Source organism: Poecile atricapillus, chromosome 12 (assembly GCF_030490865.1).
Source record: "Poecile atricapillus isolate bPoeAtr1 chromosome 12, bPoeAtr1.hap1, whole genome shotgun sequence".
NCBI classification, from domain to species: domain Eukaryota; kingdom Metazoa; phylum Chordata; class Aves; order Passeriformes; family Paridae; genus Poecile; species Poecile atricapillus.
In genome coordinates this window covers 13,894,365-13,916,074 of record NC_081260.1, presented here as the reverse complement: position 1 = coordinate 13,916,074, position 21,710 = coordinate 13,894,365, and the positions used below count along the sequence as shown (strand labels likewise).

At 46.5% G+C, this 21,710-nt stretch overlaps 2 protein-coding genes across 5 annotated transcripts in view; one reads left to right on the top strand and one right to left on the bottom strand.

The window, feature by feature from the left end:
* Positions 1-5,808, bottom strand: part of HEPH (hephaestin) — a 21,962-nt gene extending 16,154 nt beyond the window's left edge. The window contains exons 1-3 of one of the 4 annotated variants that reach the window (XM_058847433.1): positions 5,736-5,808; positions 2,514-2,710; positions 184-428 (exon numbers count right to left, since the gene is read on the bottom strand). In XM_058847433.1, coding sequence (XP_058703416.1) covers positions 184-428; positions 2,514-2,674 — 406 coding nt within the window. In that variant the 5' untranslated portion in view covers positions 2,675-2,710; positions 5,736-5,808. Of the gene's footprint in view, positions 1-183; positions 429-2,513; positions 2,711-5,198; positions 5,358-5,392; positions 5,708-5,735 lie in introns of those variants that run through there. The other 3 variants (XM_058847432.1, XM_058847434.1, XM_058847435.1) reach the window with 3 other exon arrangements.
* On the top strand, positions 5,778-21,710 carry LOC131583405 (heat shock factor protein 3-like). The gene is made up of 13 exons (XM_058847441.1): positions 5,778-6,155; positions 7,276-7,384; positions 9,033-9,160; positions 12,046-12,170; positions 13,019-13,094; positions 13,757-13,818; positions 14,246-14,327; positions 14,611-14,744; positions 15,530-15,775; positions 16,989-17,094; positions 17,651-17,716; positions 18,539-18,605; positions 19,181-21,710. Exons 1-13 carry the CDS (start codon positions 5,814-5,816, stop codon positions 19,510-19,512), a joined length of 1,875 nt encoding a protein of 624 aa, XP_058703424.1. The 5' UTR covers positions 5,778-5,813; the 3' UTR covers positions 19,513-21,710.

The window sequence follows — 21,710 nt, the reverse complement described above, 5'->3', positions numbered from 1 at the left end:
AAGAAACCTGGGCCCAAGTCAGGACTCCAGCCCCACGACCCATGCCCCAACACCTAGTGTCTTCATCAAACACCCAAAGGCAGTTGCTTTCCAGCTGGGGCTTTATGGACAGTTGTCCTCCATGCATACTCCTAAATTACCAGTGAGAAAAATCTGTCTCCATGATGGCAGTAGCTCATTTACCTTCAGAGTCCTTTTTGTAGAAAACACCATGAGGATGGATTGTATACGGGCGAGTAGCAAAATTTTTTAGGTGCACTTGAATGGTATCCCCCACTTCTGCTCGGATGACAGGCCCAAGGAAGCCCAGCCAGACAGGTTTGGGGATCTCAGCGGTGTATGTGGAGTCCGTGTATTGCTTATAGACAGATTTCTTGTACGTGCTTCCCACCCTGTCTTTCCCAGACTGCAGGAATTCTGAGGCCTGGCTGTCGAGTTCAAAAGGAAAGGCACTATGAGTCATCATTATACACAACAGCTGGTCAATACTGCAGCAGAGTGATGGTGACACTCCACTTTCCAGGGTGCAGCCAAAAACTTTGGCATTAGATGGGATGCTCTAAGCCAGCCACACATGGTCACAACCTCAACCCCAGCTCTTCACCAACAGACAAAAAGTGCACCCTGGCCTGTGCCCTGCAAACAAGAAATGGGAACAGAATTCCCAGACAATCCCATGTGGGTGTCACTGGGAGAACCCCTCTCATGCTTCCTTCAGCCTTCACTGGGCTCTTCAAAACTCACTTTGGTTCCTTTGTGGCATTTCTAGCTAAATTACAAGACAGGTAGAGTGGAGTCCTGAGCTCTCTGGCCAAAATTTTAAGTCTGAAAGACGATCTTCTACTTAACAGTTTCCAAATTCCTTCCAGAGTGGCAGACGAGTCAGGCAGGAACATAGTCAGCATATAACCAGCTTCCAGAGTTAAAACCTCATACAGGTACTAAAGTTTAACTCATGAGCATATTTGCTCTTTATGGGTAATTCTTAATAGATAAGAGATGAATCACAGTCCAGGTATTAGTGGAACCAGCCTAAATGAGAACCAAGGTCACTCCCCTCACTTCTCCCTTTGGATTGATCACCCACAGCAGCAGAGCAGCCCTGGAAGGGAGGGAAACTCTACTGCACATCTCAGAGAATGAACAGTGGAGACCCAAATATTAAGCATTGTCCTCATCATTCAAAAACAGGCAGGGCTTGGCTCTGGCTATACAATCCAGAGTTCAGGCCTTTGCCAAGGCATCCCTGCAGCCATTATCAGCAAAGATTTTAAGATAATTCACACTTTGTTTTACAGATGTGTCTCTTTTCCCCCACACAGTCCACTTCTTCCCAACAACAAAAAAAAATCCTTGAAATTATTTGCTATCTCTATCAATCATATCAACATGTCATCCCTTCCTAATTGCCAGTAGTTTCATTTCTGTAACCATTGCAAAAATAGGTCCCATTAATTGTTTGCAGTGACAACAGTTTTTAAATTGCTTTTAAGTTCCATTGTCCTGAATTTCATTCCCTTCTCTTCATGTATTATGAGAGAAACCAAACAAAATCCACTACATTCATTATCACTTTAGGAGTCTTAATTAACCCTGAATTTTGGGTGTTTCCTATGAACTTATTTACATCTACACAGCATCTTCACAGAACAGACTGAAAATTACTTATTTCCAGAGAAAAACTAACAGACCTTGATGTTTCTGCACTCCCTTCCTGTTCCCACTGTGCTGCTTCTGAAGGAGCTGTCTGAACCTGAGTGTTACCTATTATGGAGAGCAGGTTAAAAAATACCAGCTATTTGCCACAGAAAATGAGGGTAAGGAAAAAAAGCACAAATGCCTTTAAAATGCCATGGAAACCTTTTAAAAAACAAAACAAACCACACACACAAAAAAACACTGACCAAAGAAAAAGGCTTGAGGTTTTGAAAGCTAAACCCAAAACACTGTTTGTGTAGTAACTCAAACCAATTATTGCAGTTTCCAGATTTACTGTTGCAAGAAAAACAAAACTGTTTTTCAAACAGCCCCTAAAATCCCATGCAGGAAGTCCCATTAAGTCTAAGGCTTGAAATTCCACTGAAACAAAAACAAGCTGGCTCTGTGAAGTCATTTATATAAAGATGAAAAGTCAACATGCTTCAGGATAAACAGGCTGATCACCAGCTGGAACTAAGCAAAATGAAACTCCAGGGTAGAGTATTGCAAAATCTGGGCAATTTTAGAACTATCTGTTCTGTATCTGCTCTATTTTCTGTTCCATGTTTTTTTCTCTGTACACTTCTCTCTAGTGTATGGGCTCTGGACTCTCCAGACTTACCATCCCTTTTCCCACTGACACGGGTTTTACCACAGGAGCATAAAACAAGTTAAACATTAAGCTCATAAAGATCACAATCTACGGGAGTGTGTCTCTTGCTTGCTCAGATGCCCCAAAATACTTTCATTAAATTACACATCAAATGACAGCTTAAGGCCAGCCCCAGACCAAATTCTGCTAGAAGCCAACGTACTGGTTTCGTGCGATACTCTGGTTAGCGAGCACGTTCCTCCCCGTTGGAGCATAGTTCCAGTTCACCTCATGGATCCCCAGGTAATAGACTCGGGTGACACCCCCAGCAAACGTGGGTGACAGCACAGGGATGCAGAGCAGCAACCACCAGACTGATCCCATCGCAGCCTACAGGGAAGGCGTTTTTGGAAGCTACACCTGTTTGAGAAACACAAAAAGAATGAAACAGAATATGACCATTTGGTTTGAAGGTGCTGGACATTTCGAGAGAGTTTGAAGAAATCAGGTGTAAGTACTATGGGGATCATTACTCAAATATTAAAGAAGGAAATCACTCTGTAACCAAATTGACACACGAGGTGTATGGAGAGCATGCCTTGGTAAATGAGTCCCCAGTACCAAATGTGCAGCTCTCATAATAGTTTAATTAACCCTTTTTTTCACTACTGCTCACATTCCAAATCATCTTACAGGGCCACATACAAAGCTCAAGGAAATAGTTCTGAGCAAGTATCTGTATATTGTAGACTGTCTCCAAGATCCCTCTATTCTAAGTCACCTGAGAAAGTACAGTTTAGTCACTATGAAGTAATTTTAAATTTTAACATTTTAAAGATGGCTCTTAGCAAGCAGCTATCTGTAACCCAGGAGTACATCTCAAATAGGCTGCACAAGGTTTTTCCTTTCTGTTCCATTTTTTCCCCATGATTTTGATCAATAAGTAGCTTACTCATAAAACTTCCAGTTGACACCAAGCTTGTTAGCAATAAGCATTAGAAATACTCCTTAGAGAGTTGGGAAAAAGTTGGGGAAACTGTCTAAAATCAAACACAGTTGTGTGAATACAGGCTCAAAGAAATGCCTGTGTGAAGGAGAAGCTGATGCAATATGGGGCAGTAGAATTACACCAAAAGATAAGGAAGGATTAAACTGCATTTAAAAATCACATGAAAATGACTACAAAAGTTCTCACACAATGAGACCCTTAACAAAGCTGGATGTAGCCAACAAACAAACCGCACCTAACCAAGATGCTGAGATACAGCTCTTGAGACATGTAACAGCAACTCAGAATAGCAGAGAGAAAGAGAAAGCAAGAGAATAAGAAATGTGACCTAGCAAGAAAACTCAGAAGAATCAGTTTTCCTTTTCATACAGAAAAGGATGGTGACGCAGCACCAGGGCAAGGTTTTTCATAGACTGTCATTATTTATTCTTACTGTCTTTGTAACAGCAGCATGAATGTATAAGGTTTGCCCACAGCAAAACTGGATATTCTGTAAGCTTTCAGTCAGCACAGCATCACACAGAGCTGCTTTGAAACCTCTTCTAACATCTGATACCCAACAGACATGATTCAACCCTAGCACATGGCAATAGACTAAACATCTTCCAAAGCTTCTCTTCTTGATCTCCAAACATGCTGTGCTATTCCCAGAAGCTAATGATAACCAAGTATTGCTGTTTCCAATTAGTCATTAAATTGGACAAAGTTTCGAGACACCTTCTTTCCCTCCTTTCTCAGAAGGGAGCTGTAGGAATCTCAGATTTAGAGGTCAACACAGTATAGCTCTGCTCCAGTGGCTCCAGCAGCCAGTCCCCTTCATAAGCTCCTGGTCATACAGCTGATAAAAACTCGGATACAGAACAGCCCCTTCAAAGTAGCTTCAGCAGTGTGGGAACAACAGCAGCACACTAGCTCATGCCCACCCCTACACACTACTCAGTTGCAGACTTATTCCCTGCTGCTGTTCACAGGGAGGTAAAATACCCTTTTTGATTCCCTCTGTGCCAATGCCGACTCAAAGGAAGGAGCTTGGAAAGCCATACCTGCGCCGTTTCACACAGCAGACCAGCAAAAGGCAGTGCTGACAGCAATGTGGAAAGAAACAGCAGCACCCGTCCTCAGGCTGAGAGCTGCCACCCTGCCAACACACACCCCGAGGGAAGGGCAGCGAGATGCTCCTGACTCAGCCCAAGCTGCGGCCCTCGTGTCAGCTCAGGGCAAAGTTCGCGGGAGCTTCCTGAGCACAGGGCGGCCTCCTCAAGGCCCGGGAGCGCCGGCAGCCGGGGCAGGCTGGTCTTTGTGTGCTCTCATCTCCGTGATGTGCAGGCAGTACCACAGCACGGGAGAACAGCGGCTCTCAAGGCTGGGCGTGAAAACTGCCCCTGGAGACAATCCCGCGGTGGCAGAGCCGCTGCTCACCGCTCCGAGCCCCCGCACGGCGCCCGGCAGGGCAGGGCGGTCACACACAGCCACTCCGTGCTGGCCTCTGCCACTGAAGAGTCAAGGACATGTCCTTGGGACAGCCTTCCCAAGGCTTTCCAAGAGTCCCACCTGGACTCTGCTTGGAGTTCACCACAACCTCGCACACACCTCTGGGGTAATTCTAGGGAACAGCAAGAAATATCCCTGAATGGAGATGTAGCAGATGACACAAAGTCTCTGTGCTCACATACCCTTCACAGTAACTAATCACCATTTAGTTACCCGATTAGTGCAAGGTGAAAGTAGCTAAATTCCTATCAAAAGGGTTTTTTACATTTTTCTTTCATATTAATATTTGCCTTGATTAAGGAAAAGTAAAAAAAGAAAAAAAAAACAAAACCAACCCGAGTTTTATATTACATCCATCCCTGAACCTTGTACTTTACAACAGAATCCTCCCCCACGACTATCCTTTACCGGGTCCCCGACAGCACAGGAATCACAAATGAACGAAAATCAGATTTCAGGCGGGTTGGTGGGATCCAGCTCCCATTTGATCCAGGCGGACGATGCATAGATATTCCCCGACACCCAACTACAGGGAAACCACAGCCCGAGAGCGAGGGGAAAGCACAGAAGGACGGCAGAAGGACGGACGGCTCATCCCTTACGTGCGGAGCGGGAGGCGGCGCGGCGGGGCTGCAGAGCGGGACGCGGGAGCGCCGGCGGGGACCGGCCCGGGAGGGACAAAGGGACGCTTCCTCCGCGGGCTGACCGAGCCCGAGCCCAGCCCGGCCCCGCAGCGCCGACCGCGCCCGCTCCCGCCCACAGGGCGGGCCGGGCTGCTCCGCCCCGCACCTGCGGGAGCGCCTCGGCCCCGCCGCGCCTCAGCCGAGCCGCGCCTCGGAGCCCGATCCGCGCCGTGCACCTGCCCGCCCCGCCCAGGGCTCGGTGCGGGGAGCCTCGGGAAGGCGGGCGGGGGCAGAGCTGCGGCAGGGGGCCAGCGGCACCCACCTGTTGGGCGGGACCGGCGGCGGCACCGGGAGAGCGCTCCCCAGGGACCGACCGGGGCGGCGGCCGCGGCCCCTTTAAATGCGTGCGGTGACGTCACGCGGCCGCGCGCTCCCCCGGGAGCACAACAAGAGTCACGCTCGCGGCCGCCGGGGCGAGGGGCGGGGTCTGGCGGCTTCCGCCAATCAGCGGCCGCTCCGCGCGCCGGCCCCGCCCCTCGCTGCGTCGCGCGGCCCCGCGCGGCCCGGCCCCGCTCGCGCGGCGCGTCGCGGTCCGAGGATGCGGGAGGCGCCCGCGCTGCCCCGCGGCCCCGCCGCCCCCGCCGCGCCCGCGCCCGCCTCCGCGCCCGTCCCCGGCTTCCTCGCCAAGCTCTGGGCCTTGCTGGAGGATCCGGACAGCGACGACGTCATCTGCTGGAGCAGGGTGAGGTGGCCGCCCGGGCCCGGCCCGGGGAGGCCCGCGCGAAGGACTCGAGGGTGGTGGGGACGCCGGGCCGGGGCTGCGGAGCTCTGCGGGCGGGCGGTGGCGGAGGGTCCCCGGCTGCCCGGAGCGTGCCGAGCCCGCCTCCCCGCCCCGCTTGCGGGGGTGCTGGCGGACCGGCGTGCGCGGGGCCGTGCCCGGGCCCTCCCCCGTTGCCCGGGCCCTCCCCGCGTGCGGCCCGCGGCGGCGGTGCTGGCGCAGCGGGACATCCCTCGGGGACAGTCCCGAATCCCCGGGCTGCAGCTCAGAGCGGTGAAAGGACGCTCTCAGGAGCCATTAACTGTCCATTTTCCTTCCGGAGCGGAGACAGATGTGCCCCGCGGGCACAGAGCACGGGCACACCGACCAGACACCCCAGACACGCACTGTGTTTATTTTTGTTCCCTGTAATTTTTAAATCCGTAGGATTTTTCTCCACTTTTTTTCCAGCCGTTTGCCCTTTATAAAGACAAAGATTAAAAGAAACACAATGTTTTTGTTTTCTTCATGAACAACATAAAAGTGATGCAAAAAGCTCTTCCTGTTTCCAGGAAGTTTGATCCTGAGCATGTGATAAATCCGGCACTGCTGGTGTCACCCTGGTCACCGCTGGGTTGTGTTGTCTGAACTTTCGGTAACTCAGCAACATTACGTGGTTATTTTTAGTGATGACATAGCACGTACAATGGAAGAATCTTGTCAGGAGCTGGGCAGGCTGATGAAGGGAGATGAAATCTCTCTAGTGGCATGAATTCCATTGGGCTTGTGCAATGCTAATGCTTCCTGGGGACAAAGGGAACAGGTTTTTTAGAACAGTTTTGCTTTGGATTAAGATGGGTGTGTCAGGGCCTTAAGAAAATTCCCTGTTCAGTAGAAGTGTTTTGTGTAATTGTGTCTTTGAATTCAAACCTTTTAGTCCAGTCCCAAGTACTCAGAAGTGTTCCCACAGACAGTTGACTTAGCAAAGTCTTTTGCCTTTCTCTGCTGTCAGAACAGTCTCTGCTGATTTATGATCTTCATGTAAGGGCAACACCTTAGAAAAGCTGTGCTTATTCACTAACTGTTACTTCTGCTTATTTCCTAGAATGGCGAGAATTTCTGCATTCTGGATGAGCAGAGGTTTGCCAAGGAGCTGCTCCCCAAGTACTTCAAACACAACAATATCTCCAGCTTCATACGGCAGCTCAACATGTGTAAGCATCAGTAGTTCCTACACACTCTGTCTGCCAAGTTCATAGCTACTTGGCTTTGTTTGGATTTCTTTAAACAAGCAAATGGGACTTGGAAAGTTTTTCATCTCTAGAAACCTGAGCCCTGGCCTTGAGTTTGCTTTGCAAAAGAAAAGACTGATGGTAGAGCTTGGTTTACTGTTTGGTTTTTGTGTTCTAGCTACAAGTCCTTTTGAGTAACAGCTGTAGGAATGCAGTGTGCTGGTAACTAAAGGTAGTGTAAGGTTCCCTGAGGTTGGTCTTGCAGCAAACGTGTGTACCCAGGGGAGTAGAGGCTGTGCATAACCCTTATACCTAGAATGTGAAAAAAAAATTTCCTGTATTTTGGAGCTACCACTGCTCTCGTCTGCTTTGCAGGCAGTCTGGTGTTGGAACCAGATCAGTCCTGCTGATGGGCCAAGCTGGACTACATTTCTCATTGTTTTTTATATTTTATTATGTTTTCTCTGCTCAACCAGTGAGCATCACTTGGCAGTGTTAGGTAGCAGATGTACAGCATGGCCAGGCAGAGGGGTGCAGTGAGGGTGGCTCAGGGGAACAGTGCAGCATGCAGGGCTGCAGGAACCATCAGGAATAACTGCAGAAGCTTCTGGGGCCAGTGAAGGGCCAACATCCCAGGAGGTGCTGCCTTAGTTAGAATTTCAGACTCTCGGAGAAGAGCTCTCTGTCCTTGCACAGTAGGTTTGCCTGATCTCTCCAGCTGATGCCTATATAGGTTTTGTAACCTACAGCACATCTGTTTAGTCTCTGGACAGAGGGTAGATGCTCCTGTTTGTGTCATGTGCTTGTGTTTGTAAGATCCATCACTTAAATGACAGGATAATCCAAAAAAAACAAGTGTCTCTTCCCTTGTAGCCAGGATAAATGAAAAAAAAAGCAAATGCTCCTATGTAGATATACAATGTAGTGGCAGCCTCCTTTTCCTGCTGGATATATCCTGGCTTTCTAATAATAGTTGGAGTGCATTAATTGTGTTAAAACCTTGACTGAGGAGAGACGTGGATTGGCCTGTTAGCTGAATCATGCATCTAGCCTGTGGTGTTTGAGCCGTGATGGAAATAGAACTGGCAATATCTTACTTTGTGCAGGCAGTCTAGTATGAAGAAGGTGCTCTGCTGCAGGTGTTTGCTTAGGCAGGCAAAGAACTAACTTCTCTGCCTTGCTTTATTCTGTAGACCATGGTGGTACATGAAAGCATTTGTTTTGATGTGTAGCTGTCAAGGTTAAAAGGGAAAGTGTACCATTCCTCTGCATACACTGGGACATGATGCTATTCAAGATGTCATAATAAATCTCATTTCTAACTAACTGTTGGGAAGGTTTGTACGTGGCTGTGATGGTTTGGCCATGGCTATCTTTCCCACAGACACACACTGGCCTCTGGTGTGCAGCCTGCCAAGGGCAGCCAGTGGTACTGTGGACATATTCTCTAGCTGTGAAGATCAGAGCAATGAAATCATTGAGCACCAACAAAAGCCACCTTGGCTGTTTTTCATAGTTTCTGCTCCCAGTAACTGGAGTGCAGTGGATGTTTTGGACTTTTCTTAAGCTGTATGTATTCCAAGTCAGCTTTCAACTGGAAGAAATGCCTTTGTTGATTTCCTCTCCACAGATGGTTTCAGGAAGGTGATTGCTCTGGAGAATGGTATCATTACAGCAGAGAAAAGCTCAGTCATTGAGTTCCAGCACCCTTTCTTCAAGCAAGGCAAGGCACATTTACTGGAGAACATCAAGCGCAAGGTATAGTCTAAGCACATATTTCATTCACTTAGTTACGAAAAGTGGCTTATCAGGAGCACATATGGGTGTTTCAAACACAGCCAGCAAATACCGTGGGAACCAAGGAAACTCCCTCATGATGACAGGCCAGTGCCTGGCTGGGCCTCCTTGTGCCAGTGCTTAGACAAAACCTGCTCAGCTCTTGGTTGTCAACTGGGGTAGGACCATGTTCTACATCATCATCAAACCACAGCCCTTCTCCACAGAGTTATATCCCTGATTGCAGCTTACCATGGTCTGCAGTTCTGTCAGCATCTCCAACTGCAAGAAAGGCACAAAGTGAAAGAAGCAAAAGAAAATACATTCCTGTTTGGCACTCATTAAAAATTAGCAAAGTCATCAGTAACTTGTTAATTTGGATGAGTTTGCGTAAATTATATTGCCCCTCCAAAAATGTGTTGCCACTAAGCTACATCCTTATGAGCACTTTCTGCTTTTCTTGTGTAAGTTCAGGCCTTGTCTGACCTGTTTCTGCACAGATATTTATCCTCTATTGGCACATTACAGCCCATAATATCCTGAGGAAGAGAGTATCATGATACATCACGTTGACATTTGAACAGCAGAATCTTTTCTTTAGGCTGTCGTCAGGTGTGGCTGCATTGCCCAGGGTAATAAAAGCCCAGGGTAGGCTGGAGAGCCACAATTATGTTTGGATTGATTCTTCACTGAGCTGCCCCTGCTTGGAGCCAGAATCAATTGAGTGGCTGTGGCTCAGGCCTGTGCTCCCCCCGCTGCTGTGACCGGCGTGTCCCAGCGTGCACGCCTGGCAGGGCAGGTGCAGGGTGACGTCAGGTGTGGCACCATGTGTCCCAGGGGTGGTGCACTGGGTGGAGTGTTCTAGATGGAAAGACTAAAGCTCTGCTCAGTGCCAAGGACATTGGTATGAAGTGTTGAATAGGTTGGTGAAAGACATTCTTTGTTGTACAGGAAATGCTAGTGATTTTTTTTTGTAAAAAAGTCATTAATTTTCTTCCTCTTTTACTGCCTGGAATGGGGCCATATTCCAGTATTGGCTGTAAACTGTATTTGAAGCCTCTGTCAGCACTGCAGATTTGAATGCAGGACTTGCTTTATTTACTCCCTTTCACTTTCAGCTCTGCTGGTGTGCAGATAGCCTGTGTGTCTTCACAGAACACCAGAATGGTTTGAGTTGGGAGGCATTTTAGAGCTCATCTCATTCCCCCCACTGCCATGGACAGGGACACCTCCCACTAGACCAGCCTGCTGCAAGCCCCGTCCAACCAGGGATGGGACAGCCAAGTTTCCCTGGGCAGCCTGTGCCAGTGCTTCAGCACCCAAGGACTAGACACCATGATTAGCCAGTTGGGGACTCTGAAGCTCGGTTCCTTGTACTTGGGCAGAATTTAGGTTGGCCCTTGTTTTTTTAGAGGCTAGCTGGCTGCATTTGGAATTTCCACCCACTTCCTGCAGCTTTTGGTTGTCTTCCCACAGAGAGGTGGTGTGCAAAAGAGAAATCAGACAGCCTTGAATTCCATTTGGGATGCACCCTGTGTACATTAGCATAAGTTATTAACTGCAGCAAAAGCAAAGCATCTAGACTGCAGACAGGGAGGAGAACTGTCAGACCCTTCAATCCATCCTTTGTACCATGGGATTGTGTCAAGAAAGTAGTTAGTCATGTCTGAGAAGTGATTGCACAACAACTGTGTCTGTTCCAGCACAAAGGGATGGGATGTTGGTTTATAACACCATAGATTCGTTTCTGACTATTCCACTCCCCTTTGGAAGACAAGACCTGTGAGCCAACCTGCACAGAAGTTACCTCATGCCTCAGCAGGCCAATCCCACATTGGTGTTTTCACCTCCCCGTTGGAATCCACATGGGATGCTTTCACAGCCTACTTGGAATTTAGCAGAGTAACAATAAAACTCCCAGCAGGCTGTAGGTTGGGAGGGGCACCTTGTTCAGCTCTGTGTGGCTCAGTTCTAGTCAGAATTTGGCAATATGATGTTCAAAATCATGCCCACAAAACCTGGGTGTGTCATTCAGACACATGCATGTGATGCACTATAAACCTGTCTTTTTCAAAATCCTGAATTGTGTTGCAGCCAGCAATGCTTCTGCTGCAGAGAGTTGCTGAAAGAACTGGAAAATGTTTAGTATAGAAGTGCAGGAAGGAGACTGTGAACTCTTTGCTCGCCGATGGTTCTTCCACCATCATTTGAAGTAGCAGCATTCACGGATTGTGCTGTGAGCAGAAGAGCAATTTGGACTCTTCTTTCTGCAGACAAGTCTCCATAACTTTGGAATCACTGAGCTGAGAGGTAGTAGAGGAAACACCAGTAGGGGAATCTGCAATTCAACTGGTACAGGATAGATTTTCAGATTGAGTAGAATGCATCTAAGTAGATGCCTTCATCTCCCAGTAAGTTCATGGAAATTAAGTTACTCCTTTGCTGGCAGATTTACCCACACCTAGAAGGAATGTGATCATCTTGTTCTTCCACTATCAGCTGTGGGGTTTTTTTGGCTGGTGTACGCTCTGTGACACTAGAGGGCAAACTGTCACCAAGCCTGGCAGAGAACCCCCAGAGAAAGCCCTTTGCAGTCAGTGGTCTTTATTGTGAATTACAGTCATGAATGTACTGTCTCCAAGCAGGAAGTACTAATCTCATGTTTTCATTGGCATCTTGCTTTTTATATACAGTGCAGCCTGTCCTAAGGATTGTCACCTGTAGCAGTTGTGGTGTTTTGTGCCATGTAAGACTTGCAGTCTTACCTGGTCTTTCCATGGGGCTTGGTCTGCCCTGCAGGCTGACTGCACTCTCCCTGCAGCAATGAGCATGCTCTGTTTGTAGTAAAGCGTGTGTACCTGTTCCAGGTGTCTGCAGTGAGAACTGAGGATCTCAAGGTCTGCACAGAGGATTTGCACAAAGTCCTGTCTGAGGTGCAGGAGATGAGAGAGCAGCAGAACAACATGGATGTCAGGCTGGCTAACATGAAGAGGTAGACTCGGCTGTTTCGGGGCACTTCTGAATTGAATGTTGCTTATATCTGATGGAGATTGGCTAAATATGGGTTTCATTTGAACTGGAAACAGGTGAAGCTATATTTTTTCCTGAGAATGCCCATTCCACCCCACACAACATTCTGAATCTTGTTTGGTTTTGTAATTCAGTCATGACTGGTGATTTAGACTGGGAGTTTGTTGGCTGCCTTGAGATTTCACTCTGGTTGCCAGCACCTGTAGTAGTTTTTTAGTTCAATAAAAACATTTAATTTTTTGAATACAAACAGGATTAGATGCAGTGAGTGACAATTGGTGTTTTGTTTTCTTTCTAACTGAAAGTGGACTTTGCACATCCTCATCTCTGTTCTCTCAGATCCCCTTCATATAGGCACTGGTAACTCATTCAGGTCATTGGTATGCCTGCAGATATCAACCAGAGTTCAGAAGATACCTTTCTCTCTCTGTTCCTTAAAGAAAAACAACCAAACCACCTTTAGATCTGTCCCAAGGCTGTCAGTGTTTGGAAACAGGCTGAGTATAACACTAAGTCCTTATTCAACAGCTTTGAGGCTTTGAAGGAATACTTCAGATAAAGATTATTGGTGGAGCAGCAGAGGATGAGGGTGTCCTTATTAAGTGAGTGTTTGATGCTGTTGATGGAAAATGGAGTTAAGTTAACCCAGAGTTTATGCTAGTGGATCAAATTAACCGAGGGTTAGTTATCCACAGAGGGAATGTTGCCATTGGTTCTGCGAGGTACTCTAAAAGTTTGAAAGCTGTAAAACTAGAGCATATAAAGTAAACTCTGTTCATCCTCTGTCTTCTGATTTATTCTGCATTGCAGAGAAAATAAGGCCCTGTGGAAAGAAGTGGCAGTTCTAAGGCAGAAGCACAGTCAACAACAGAAGCTGCTGTCTAAGGTACCATTGCAGCATCTTCAGTGCTACCATCCTTATTCCTGCCTCTGTGATACTTCATGGCATTCTTTGCTTATGTAGAATGACAAATGACACAGAGCTGAACAGGCTGTATTAATACAGCATAAAGAAAATGTTCACAGTTCCTGAGTGTCCCAGAAGTAGCACAGTAAAGAACCACGAGCAAAGCACTAAGGAAAAGTCATAGTAGGATATCAGTGTGTGGAGACAGTGCATGGTAACAGGAGCTCAGAACTTGAGAGTTTGCAGGCACATGGAATGGAGTCTGTGAAAGATCTTGGACCAGGATACACTTAGACCACTTGAGAAGTGAACTTGGAACGCAGAAACTGTAGGAGCTTGCACGCTGGAAAAAAATTTCTCTGGTTTATTCCTCAGCTGTTTCTGGTCTGGAATCCTCTAGTGACTTGTGCTGTTATATTGCATTTCAAAAAAAGCCAACTGTGCAAGTGGGCTAATTTTTCTATGCAGTTTGTAACTCTTGCTTTCTTCTTTAAGATACATTGCAAATGGATTTTTAAAATACCTGTTAACTTCTGTCATGTAACTATATCATTTTATAGTAAAATCTGAATTAAGAATTTAATGTTAGGATTGCTATGCTGACCACTTTGTTTTGGCTTTCTTTTGTTTCTCCTTTTTAGATTCTTCAATTTATACTAAGTTTGATGCGAGGAAATTATATTGTTGGGGTCAAAAGAAAAAGGTAATTATTTGATAGGTCCCAGATCAGTGTCAGATTTGTAGGGATAAATCAGTTTCTGTTGTGTGACAGGTATTTTTATCACTTGTATATTCAAACTTGAGAAAGCTGATGGAAGTTCAGTCAAGCACAAAATAAGTATTTCCTCCTTATCACTAAAGCGGGTGGGAAGAAAATACTCTATACATTTTCAGTTCCAGAGAGCACAGTTATCAGAAGTGGTAGATCTCAAAATGTGCACATGTGACTGATTTCTTCCAAACCACAGCGTGTGTGTGTGTGTAGCACAGGCTGCCTGCAGTACCCTCCCTGACACAAAAGCCAGGCTTCTCAGGAGGGCAAGAATGATTACCATTACTGCCTGTCTTTGGCACTGCTGCAGCTCTTCCCTCTGGCAGTCAGGATGTACTAAAGCTGTGCTTTGTCTCAGGTCTCTCACGGATGCTGCAGGTGCTTCACCCTCCAAGTACAGTCGTCAGTATGTCCGCATCCCTGTGGAGAGTGGCCAAGCTGTAAGTCTCCCCAGGGACAGAGGCAGTGGGTTGGACAGGATGATACACTGTGATATCAGTCTTCCTCATAGCTACAAATACCCTAACCTGGTAATCAAATGCTCTCCCTTTTGTAATGGCCAGCTTTAGAGCAACATTCTGGCTGTAAAATCATACAAATCAGTGCAACTGGTCACACATGAAATGTGAACAGGAAAAAGAAGCTGCAAGGAGAATGGGGCTTCAGTACGAAAAAAGAAAAGGTCAGAGCCTGTGGTTTACTCATTCTGTCCTGTATCTGCAGATGGCTTTTTCTGAACATAGTGCAGATGAAGAGGATGGAAATGGTACAGGTCTGATAATCCGAGATATCACTGACACCCTGGAAAATGCCACCAATGGCCTCCTTGCTGTGGCACACACAAGTGGCAGAGCCAGGTATGTCCAGAGTATATGAAGTATTTATGCCTGGGTTCTTAACTGGGTAGTTATGTTAATGTTTGCAATCCATCTGGATTGTGGGAAACAGAATGTGTCTCTGAACGTCCATTTGTGCATGCCAGGCCTGTTGCAGGCTCTCCTTCTGCAGCATGTAGCATTGTCATTGTCAGAGCTCATGTCTCTTCAGGAGTCCCTGGAGGCCTGTCAGGCTGATGGGCATCACAGGTTTAATTTGCTGAGGCTTTTCTGTCCGTTCAACAAATGAACACATGCTTGACTTTTCAACTGAGCAGGGACCTGAATGCATATCTAGGTTTCTAATAATCCAAAATGTATAGAGGTTGCTAACAAATTGAGATACATAGTTTTATCTCCAGTTGCAATACTGCTCTCGCTAAGCATGTCCTAGGGAAGGCATTCTCTGTGTGGCAACAGATTTTACTGAAGACCCATTTAGTTGTTAATACCCAGAGTGAAATATGGACTGATTTGGAATCTTTCCAGAGTCTGTTACGAGTTTCTCTCCTGCCTAATTCCTATATACTATATTGCTGCTTTTTGCCTGGGAAAAAGAAGTATTTTGCTCTGATGCATGGTCTCTGTGTAAGCTGTAGTAAGAGATTCTTCATCTGCCACTTTGCTGCTTTTTCTAAAGACCAGTTTGTTACTTTAGTCCTTGACTGGCCTAATCTTATTAAGATTTGGGATACTAAACCAGAAATTAATAGTAATGCAATTGATAAATTCTCCTGTGTGTTGTTTCTGTTTGGGTCACATTTTAGAGAGCCACAGGCAGCTCTGGATCCTGGCTTACCTCTTTGTCAAGTATCACAGCCATGTGAGTTAAATTGTGCAGAACCTGTCCCATCAGTTCCTATAAACGATGTCAGCAAATCCGGTGAAATCGGCACGGCTGCTGTGGAGCTCCACGCTGCACAGCCAAATGCTCCAGAGGACCCAGTGTCAGTAATTGACTCCATCTTGAATGAGAACAACTCTGGAAACCAGAATGATCCTTTGCTGGACAGGTATTAACTTGTTTCTGAAAAGTGTTACCCTGTTGTCACCTTGGGATCCTGTCAGAGTTTTGGAGGGTGCCTTGTTTGGCAGAATGTAGGGAATTAGCTTTTGAATTGTCATTGATGAAGTGAATTCTCTGCACCTTTGTTACCAGGGCTTGAAAAAGCCAAATGTTGGCATCACACACTGAAAAAGGGCACGTGTCCCTCTCACCTTTATGGTAACACCTGTGCCTGACTGCTGGTGCATCCATCAGTGTGTCCCATCAGCCCACTGCTGCCACTGCCAGGTGCTGCCAAGCAGCAGGTAAAGGGCACTGATCTCGGGCTGGCATTGTGGGCACTTTGTTCCTGGGACCTGGATGTGGATTGTCCTGGTGGTCACCTCACTGTTCCTTTCCTTCTCTGCCCCTCATTTGTACAGAGCTGTTTCCCTTCATTTCCCAAAGCTGTGCCCTGTCAGATTACACAGCCCTGGATCAGGGGTGCAGTTTGTGGGTTTCCCACCCCACTGTGGCTGCAGGAGAGCTGTATCCAGGACAGAGCTTTAACCCTTGCTCCTGCAGCTCTTCTGCTGTGGTCAGCAACAGGTAGGAGGGCCTGGGGTGCTCTGAGCACTCATATGGTCTGAAGGCCCTGCTGTACCTTCCCTCCTGCAGGATGTGGGGCAGTGCCTTGGAACTGACCATTCCTCGGTGCTGGGAATTCAGTTCAGGAGCACCTCATGGCATAGTGAGACACGTCGTGTGGGCACTGTGCCTGCAGCTGCCTTCTCAGGTTCTTCACTGTCCCTCATGTCCTGCCCACTGTCCCTGGAAACATGTCTAGTTTGGCAGCAAGCTGATGTTTCAAAGCAGGTAGAGTTCCTTCAGGGCCAGATTATTTCCAGCCCTTTGCTGATCATTTATTGTCCCAGGGCAATGCTATCAGACCTTTGTTCAAACAGATATTGATGTACAGGCTGGGATCTGAGAACATTCACCAGATACTAAAATGAGGGAGGAAGGAGGAGCTGCTTTTTGACCTGATAGCTGTAGTTGTGCTTGATGTTCAGGTAGTCTTCCTTGTTCCTGTACCTCAAAGAGCTGGAGTGAGAGGTGATACAGGAATGCAGTTTCATCCATTTGGCTATTCTGGATTGTAGGCAACCTGCCCTGTAGGGCAAGAGAAGGCTCTGCCTGCCACCTGTGCCTTACAGTGCTGTGTAATTTTGTCTTTCTAGAGAGGAAATTCAGGATTTTCTGAACTGCATCGATGCCAGCCTTGAAGAGCTCCAAGCAATGCTGTCAGGGAAGCAGTACAACTTCGGTGCCGAAGCGTTCAGTGATGTGAGTGTCTTGTCACTGTTTCTGATTTCTGAGAAATACTGTTGTGTCATGAAATGCTGCTAGTTTATTCCATGTTGTAATGGGTAAGAGTCAGGAACATCTTGAAAAGCAAATAGTTGCAAATAGAATGATTGTTAGGTGTTGACAGTGTACAGGGTAATACTAGGAGCCTTTCCCAGGTTGTACAGGATTCCCGTTTTACAGAACTGAAGGAGGGAAAAAAAAAAAAAAGGAAAATATTTGCCTCACTTTTCCTTCTCAAAGCTAATCACATACCATCACATCCTGACTGTATATTTGATTCAGCTGGATGATATGGAGTGAAACTTAGCTGTATCCCTGGAATCACTGAGAAATAGGGTAACCTTTTCTCCTCCTGTGACATTAGTTTATTGGCACAGCTTGAAGGTCCCAGCTGAAGGTCCATGGAGGTGCCACTGTCCCCATGCTTCAGTGGAAGGAACAGCACACTGGGTCCTGCAGTCCTTTCGGGAGCTCTCTGCAGTTTGATTTCAAAAACTTTATTAGTTCACATACGGTCTGGTTTTATTTTCAGACATTTAATCCGGAGCTGCCAGCCCTGGATATGAGCTTGATGGAAACTCCCCCTGGTATTGAAAATGTAAGAGTAAGATTTACTTCTGTGGTGGGGAGAGTGAATGTGATGCTGGGAGTTGAATCTTGCTTGATGCAACTCAAGGGTGGGAACGGGGTTCATGGCACAGGGTGACACTGCTGGTTCATCTCATCCAGCTGACTCCAGTTTCAATTATCACTGTTGGCATGTTGGAATTTAAGAGGGTTCTCAAGATAATTTCCCGTTCTGCATTCCTAGTGCAGTCATACACTTGGAATGCCTGTCTGAAAACTGAAGGAAAAATACTAAAGGAACATTGTAATGCAATACACTATAGCTGTTCTGAACATGGCTCCATGGAATTTCCTCAGAAGATACACAGAAGTTCAGTACAAACTTACTTCTCTTGGTCCAGTTCCTATAATTGATTCATACTATTAAAAAAATACTCTCGCAAGTGTTATTTTTGTTGAAGTCCTGAAATAATATTTAAACTAGGATTTCCCAGTAAGAAGAGCTTTGACAACTGATGTAAAATGCAGCTGTGTTTAAGCAGTGCCTGCAAAATTCAATTACATGATGAAGTCACATTTAACTGTTACCCCAACAATACTGATTATAATAAAGCTTCTAGTTTGGAAGGTAAAACAAATATTTGCTAGACAGAAGTTTGTTTTGTTTAGAAAGTTAAGTTTGTCTGTATTTCACTGTGCCTCTTTTGAGAGCCTCTGTGTGAAGGCCTTCATGTGCAGGCTCACTGCTCCATCTCTTTTCCTCCTCCTTTCACATCTAATTCTGTTAACCAGACAGTAAAGACTTCTATTTTTTTGTTGTTGTTAAATAGTGTATCTTAACTCTCTGTTTCAGATGGCAAACTTGGCAGAGAGCACTGAAGGTCTGGGAGCAAGCGAGAGGGAAACAGCAGGAAGCAAAGGTGGGCAGGAAGGAGCACTGAGCAGTGTGGCAGTTCCACACTCTTTGAAAACCATATTGAAATGGGATTGTTGTAGCTTGTAATATCTCCTTCTTTGGTCTGGGCTTAAGCTTTTTGTGAAGACTGTGATGTTTCACTGATCTTGAAGTTGAGCCACAGTCTTAAAAGGCCCATCCTGTGCCCTGTGGTTTCTCACATAGAAAACATGGGTCCCATTCTGAGTCCCCCTGCACATAGAAATGTGACACAAGAGCCACGGTGGGGAGCTGAATGCAAATGCCCTTGTGGCAATATCTCCTGCACAAGCTGTGATCCCCCCACAAAGGCAGAGCTGCTCAGGTTCCCACAGGGCTGCCACTGCATGCTGTGAGTGCTTGGAGTGGGCTCCAGGCATTGATGTTTCCAGGCACAGGGGCAGTGGCTCCACTCTTACAGCTTTGGGTGTAGGGTTTGGCCCAGCCCAGCCTGGGCTTTCCTGTAGTGCACCAAGTTTGAAGCAACCTCTCCAGGTTTCTTTGCCTTGAATAAGAGCCTTCAGTTGGTGAAACTGTTTGAACTGTTTGTTTTCCCCTCAGATATGCAGCTGATCCAGTACAGGGCCAACCCTCTGCTTTCTTTATTTGAAGAGCTGCCTTCAGGTGAAGCTGCAGGGAAGGTGGATGATCCAAAAGACTTTCTGCTGCCTCCCCTGGAGGAGAAACCTGTTCTCCAGCCTCCATCAGCCAGTGGAACCGTTGTGCCGCTTGCAGCTCCAGCAAGCCAGGCCGAGCCTCTGGACACTCTGGGAATGGGTGATCCGCCTCTCCTCCCAGAAGACGGGAATGGAGAGTATAAACTGTTTCCACTCCTGCTTCTCAGTCCTGTTGCTAACTTCATAGATGAGGCCTCTGAGATAGAAATTTCTTGAACTCATAGAATATCTGTAACCAGCTTAGTGCTATGGAATAACCACCAAAGGAGTGGAGCAGCAAAAAGTGTGAGCTCGGTCCTCACCTGCTTCCTGGGGACCCTGCTCTGCGCAGACAAATGGAAGTTCTCTTGCTGCAAGCAGGGAGCACATCTGGGAGAACTGAACACAAGCTCAACAACAACAAGAGCTGGTGGAGTGAAGGCACCAGACAGAGAGGAAGAACAACAACCCTGTAAACATACCACAGTGTATTCCATAACTTTTTATCCAATATTCTTATTGCAAGAGGAAATCTGTTTGTATCCTGTTTGTAAAGTTTGGCTGGGTTGTTTTGTTGGGGGGGTGGTGTTTGTTTTTATTAGCTGGATAGTAATGTGGTGTGTAATATTTTAAACCTGGGTTTAAAGAGCCTGCTTCAATAGGTGGCTTGCCTACTGTTTGGAATTAAGTTGTTTTTAAGTTTTGTTTTTAATTTGAGATTTCTTTTTTGATAGTTACTGGCTACAATTGTTTGCATCTGCTTAAATTACTTTCGTACTCCTAGATTTGCTCCTAGGTATAGGGAACATTTTTCCTATGGAAAATGACATTTAACTGTGGAGTATTATTTTTTAACATGCTAGCACACATCCATTGCCCTGGATTGTAGGAGTTGTGGTAGGAAGTGCTTGCCCCCCTGTGTAGCGCTGATTTCTCATGCACATTGCATGGCAGTTCCGGGGTAACCTGCCCCCATTTCACAGGTCATGTGTCCTTGGAGATGGTCAGTAGGACTGATTCATGTTTAGCAAAGGCCAGCAACTGTCCCTGAAATGACAGGGGGAGCCCTGGGGTGCCTTGCACTGACACAGGCTGTCACATTAGGGTATCTCCATGCTGGTAGCAGCTATTGCTCCCTGCCCCTGTGTGGACACCAGGTTTCACACTGCAGTTTCCACTGCCTGTGGAATCTTAAAGCCAAATTAGCCTGATGCATCTGAGTCTTTTGACAGTGAATTATATAAACTTGGTGTCTACGTCACCAAAAAGTCTTTCCCCAGAGTTTCTTTTGGCACTGTTTCCCAAGTTCTCTGAGCAGCTGCACTGTGGAACCCAGCCCCGGTGTCAGTGGCGCAGCAAGTTGTGTGCTGGTACCAAGCATGTCCCAGCTTCACCAGCCCACACAAACCGGGTGTTTGCTGAAGTGACAGCAAACTGCTGGGGCTGCAAGAGGCCTGGATGCAGGTAGAAATCCTTGGATAATATCACCTGATATTTCCTACCAGCACAGTTACTTTCATTTTTTTTCCAGTTTTAGGAATTCAGGCTACCTGCAGGCTTTGTTCTCTCTAACGTTCAGTAAGTGCTGAGCTCTTTTACATTCAAGAATCCAAGGCAGATATTCTGAAGCCTGCTAGATAATGCACGTTACCTGTGCTGGCCCAACTTTATTGGATTTGTGCTTCACTGTCAAATCTCTGAGTTGCAGAGGAAGGTCCTGCTCCTGAGTGTGTAATACCTTCAGTGTCATTTTATTTCTGTGCTTCTGTACCTGTTGTTACCTCATGACCCTTGTCATTTCCATCTTTTGAATTGCCTTTTGTCAAGTTTGTCTTATTCAAGCCTTCACAGTCTTTCTTTTGCTGACTTGTTGAGGCCAAGGGCTGAATAGTCTCAAGTTTTCATGAGCTGAAGGGAGTGGGGGAAGCGAGCATGTTGCATCTGTCCCAGGTCAGGTTTGGTTTGTTAATTTCTTCCCAAAGGTCACAGTTTTGCCAAGAGTGAATCAGTGAAAACCAGGCTTTTCTGATGTGCTGTTTGACAGCACCATGCAACAACAGAGTTCTTTGGGAGGTTGATCTGCACCTCTGACCTCCCTGCACTGGTTGCATTGTAATTTCCATCATGGATTAGTGTCATGTTCCTCTGTCTCAGAGTCCTCTCCTCTCAGCGCAGCCCACTGTCAGATACTGGGTCTGAGTGCATCATGGGTTTTTAGTACACTTTCTCTCTTAAGAAGTTAAGAAACCAAGGCTTAAGAAAATTGAAAAAAAAAAAAAAAAAAAAAAAGTTTGTGCATCTGTGTGTCTGGTTTATGTACAGGTCTGGGAAAAGTATTTGTGCAACTTTCCTAAGAAAGATTGCAATGGAAAGGGGAAGACTGAATAACAAGAACCCACATGCTGAAGTAATTAAACTCAAGAATTGCAAAAAGA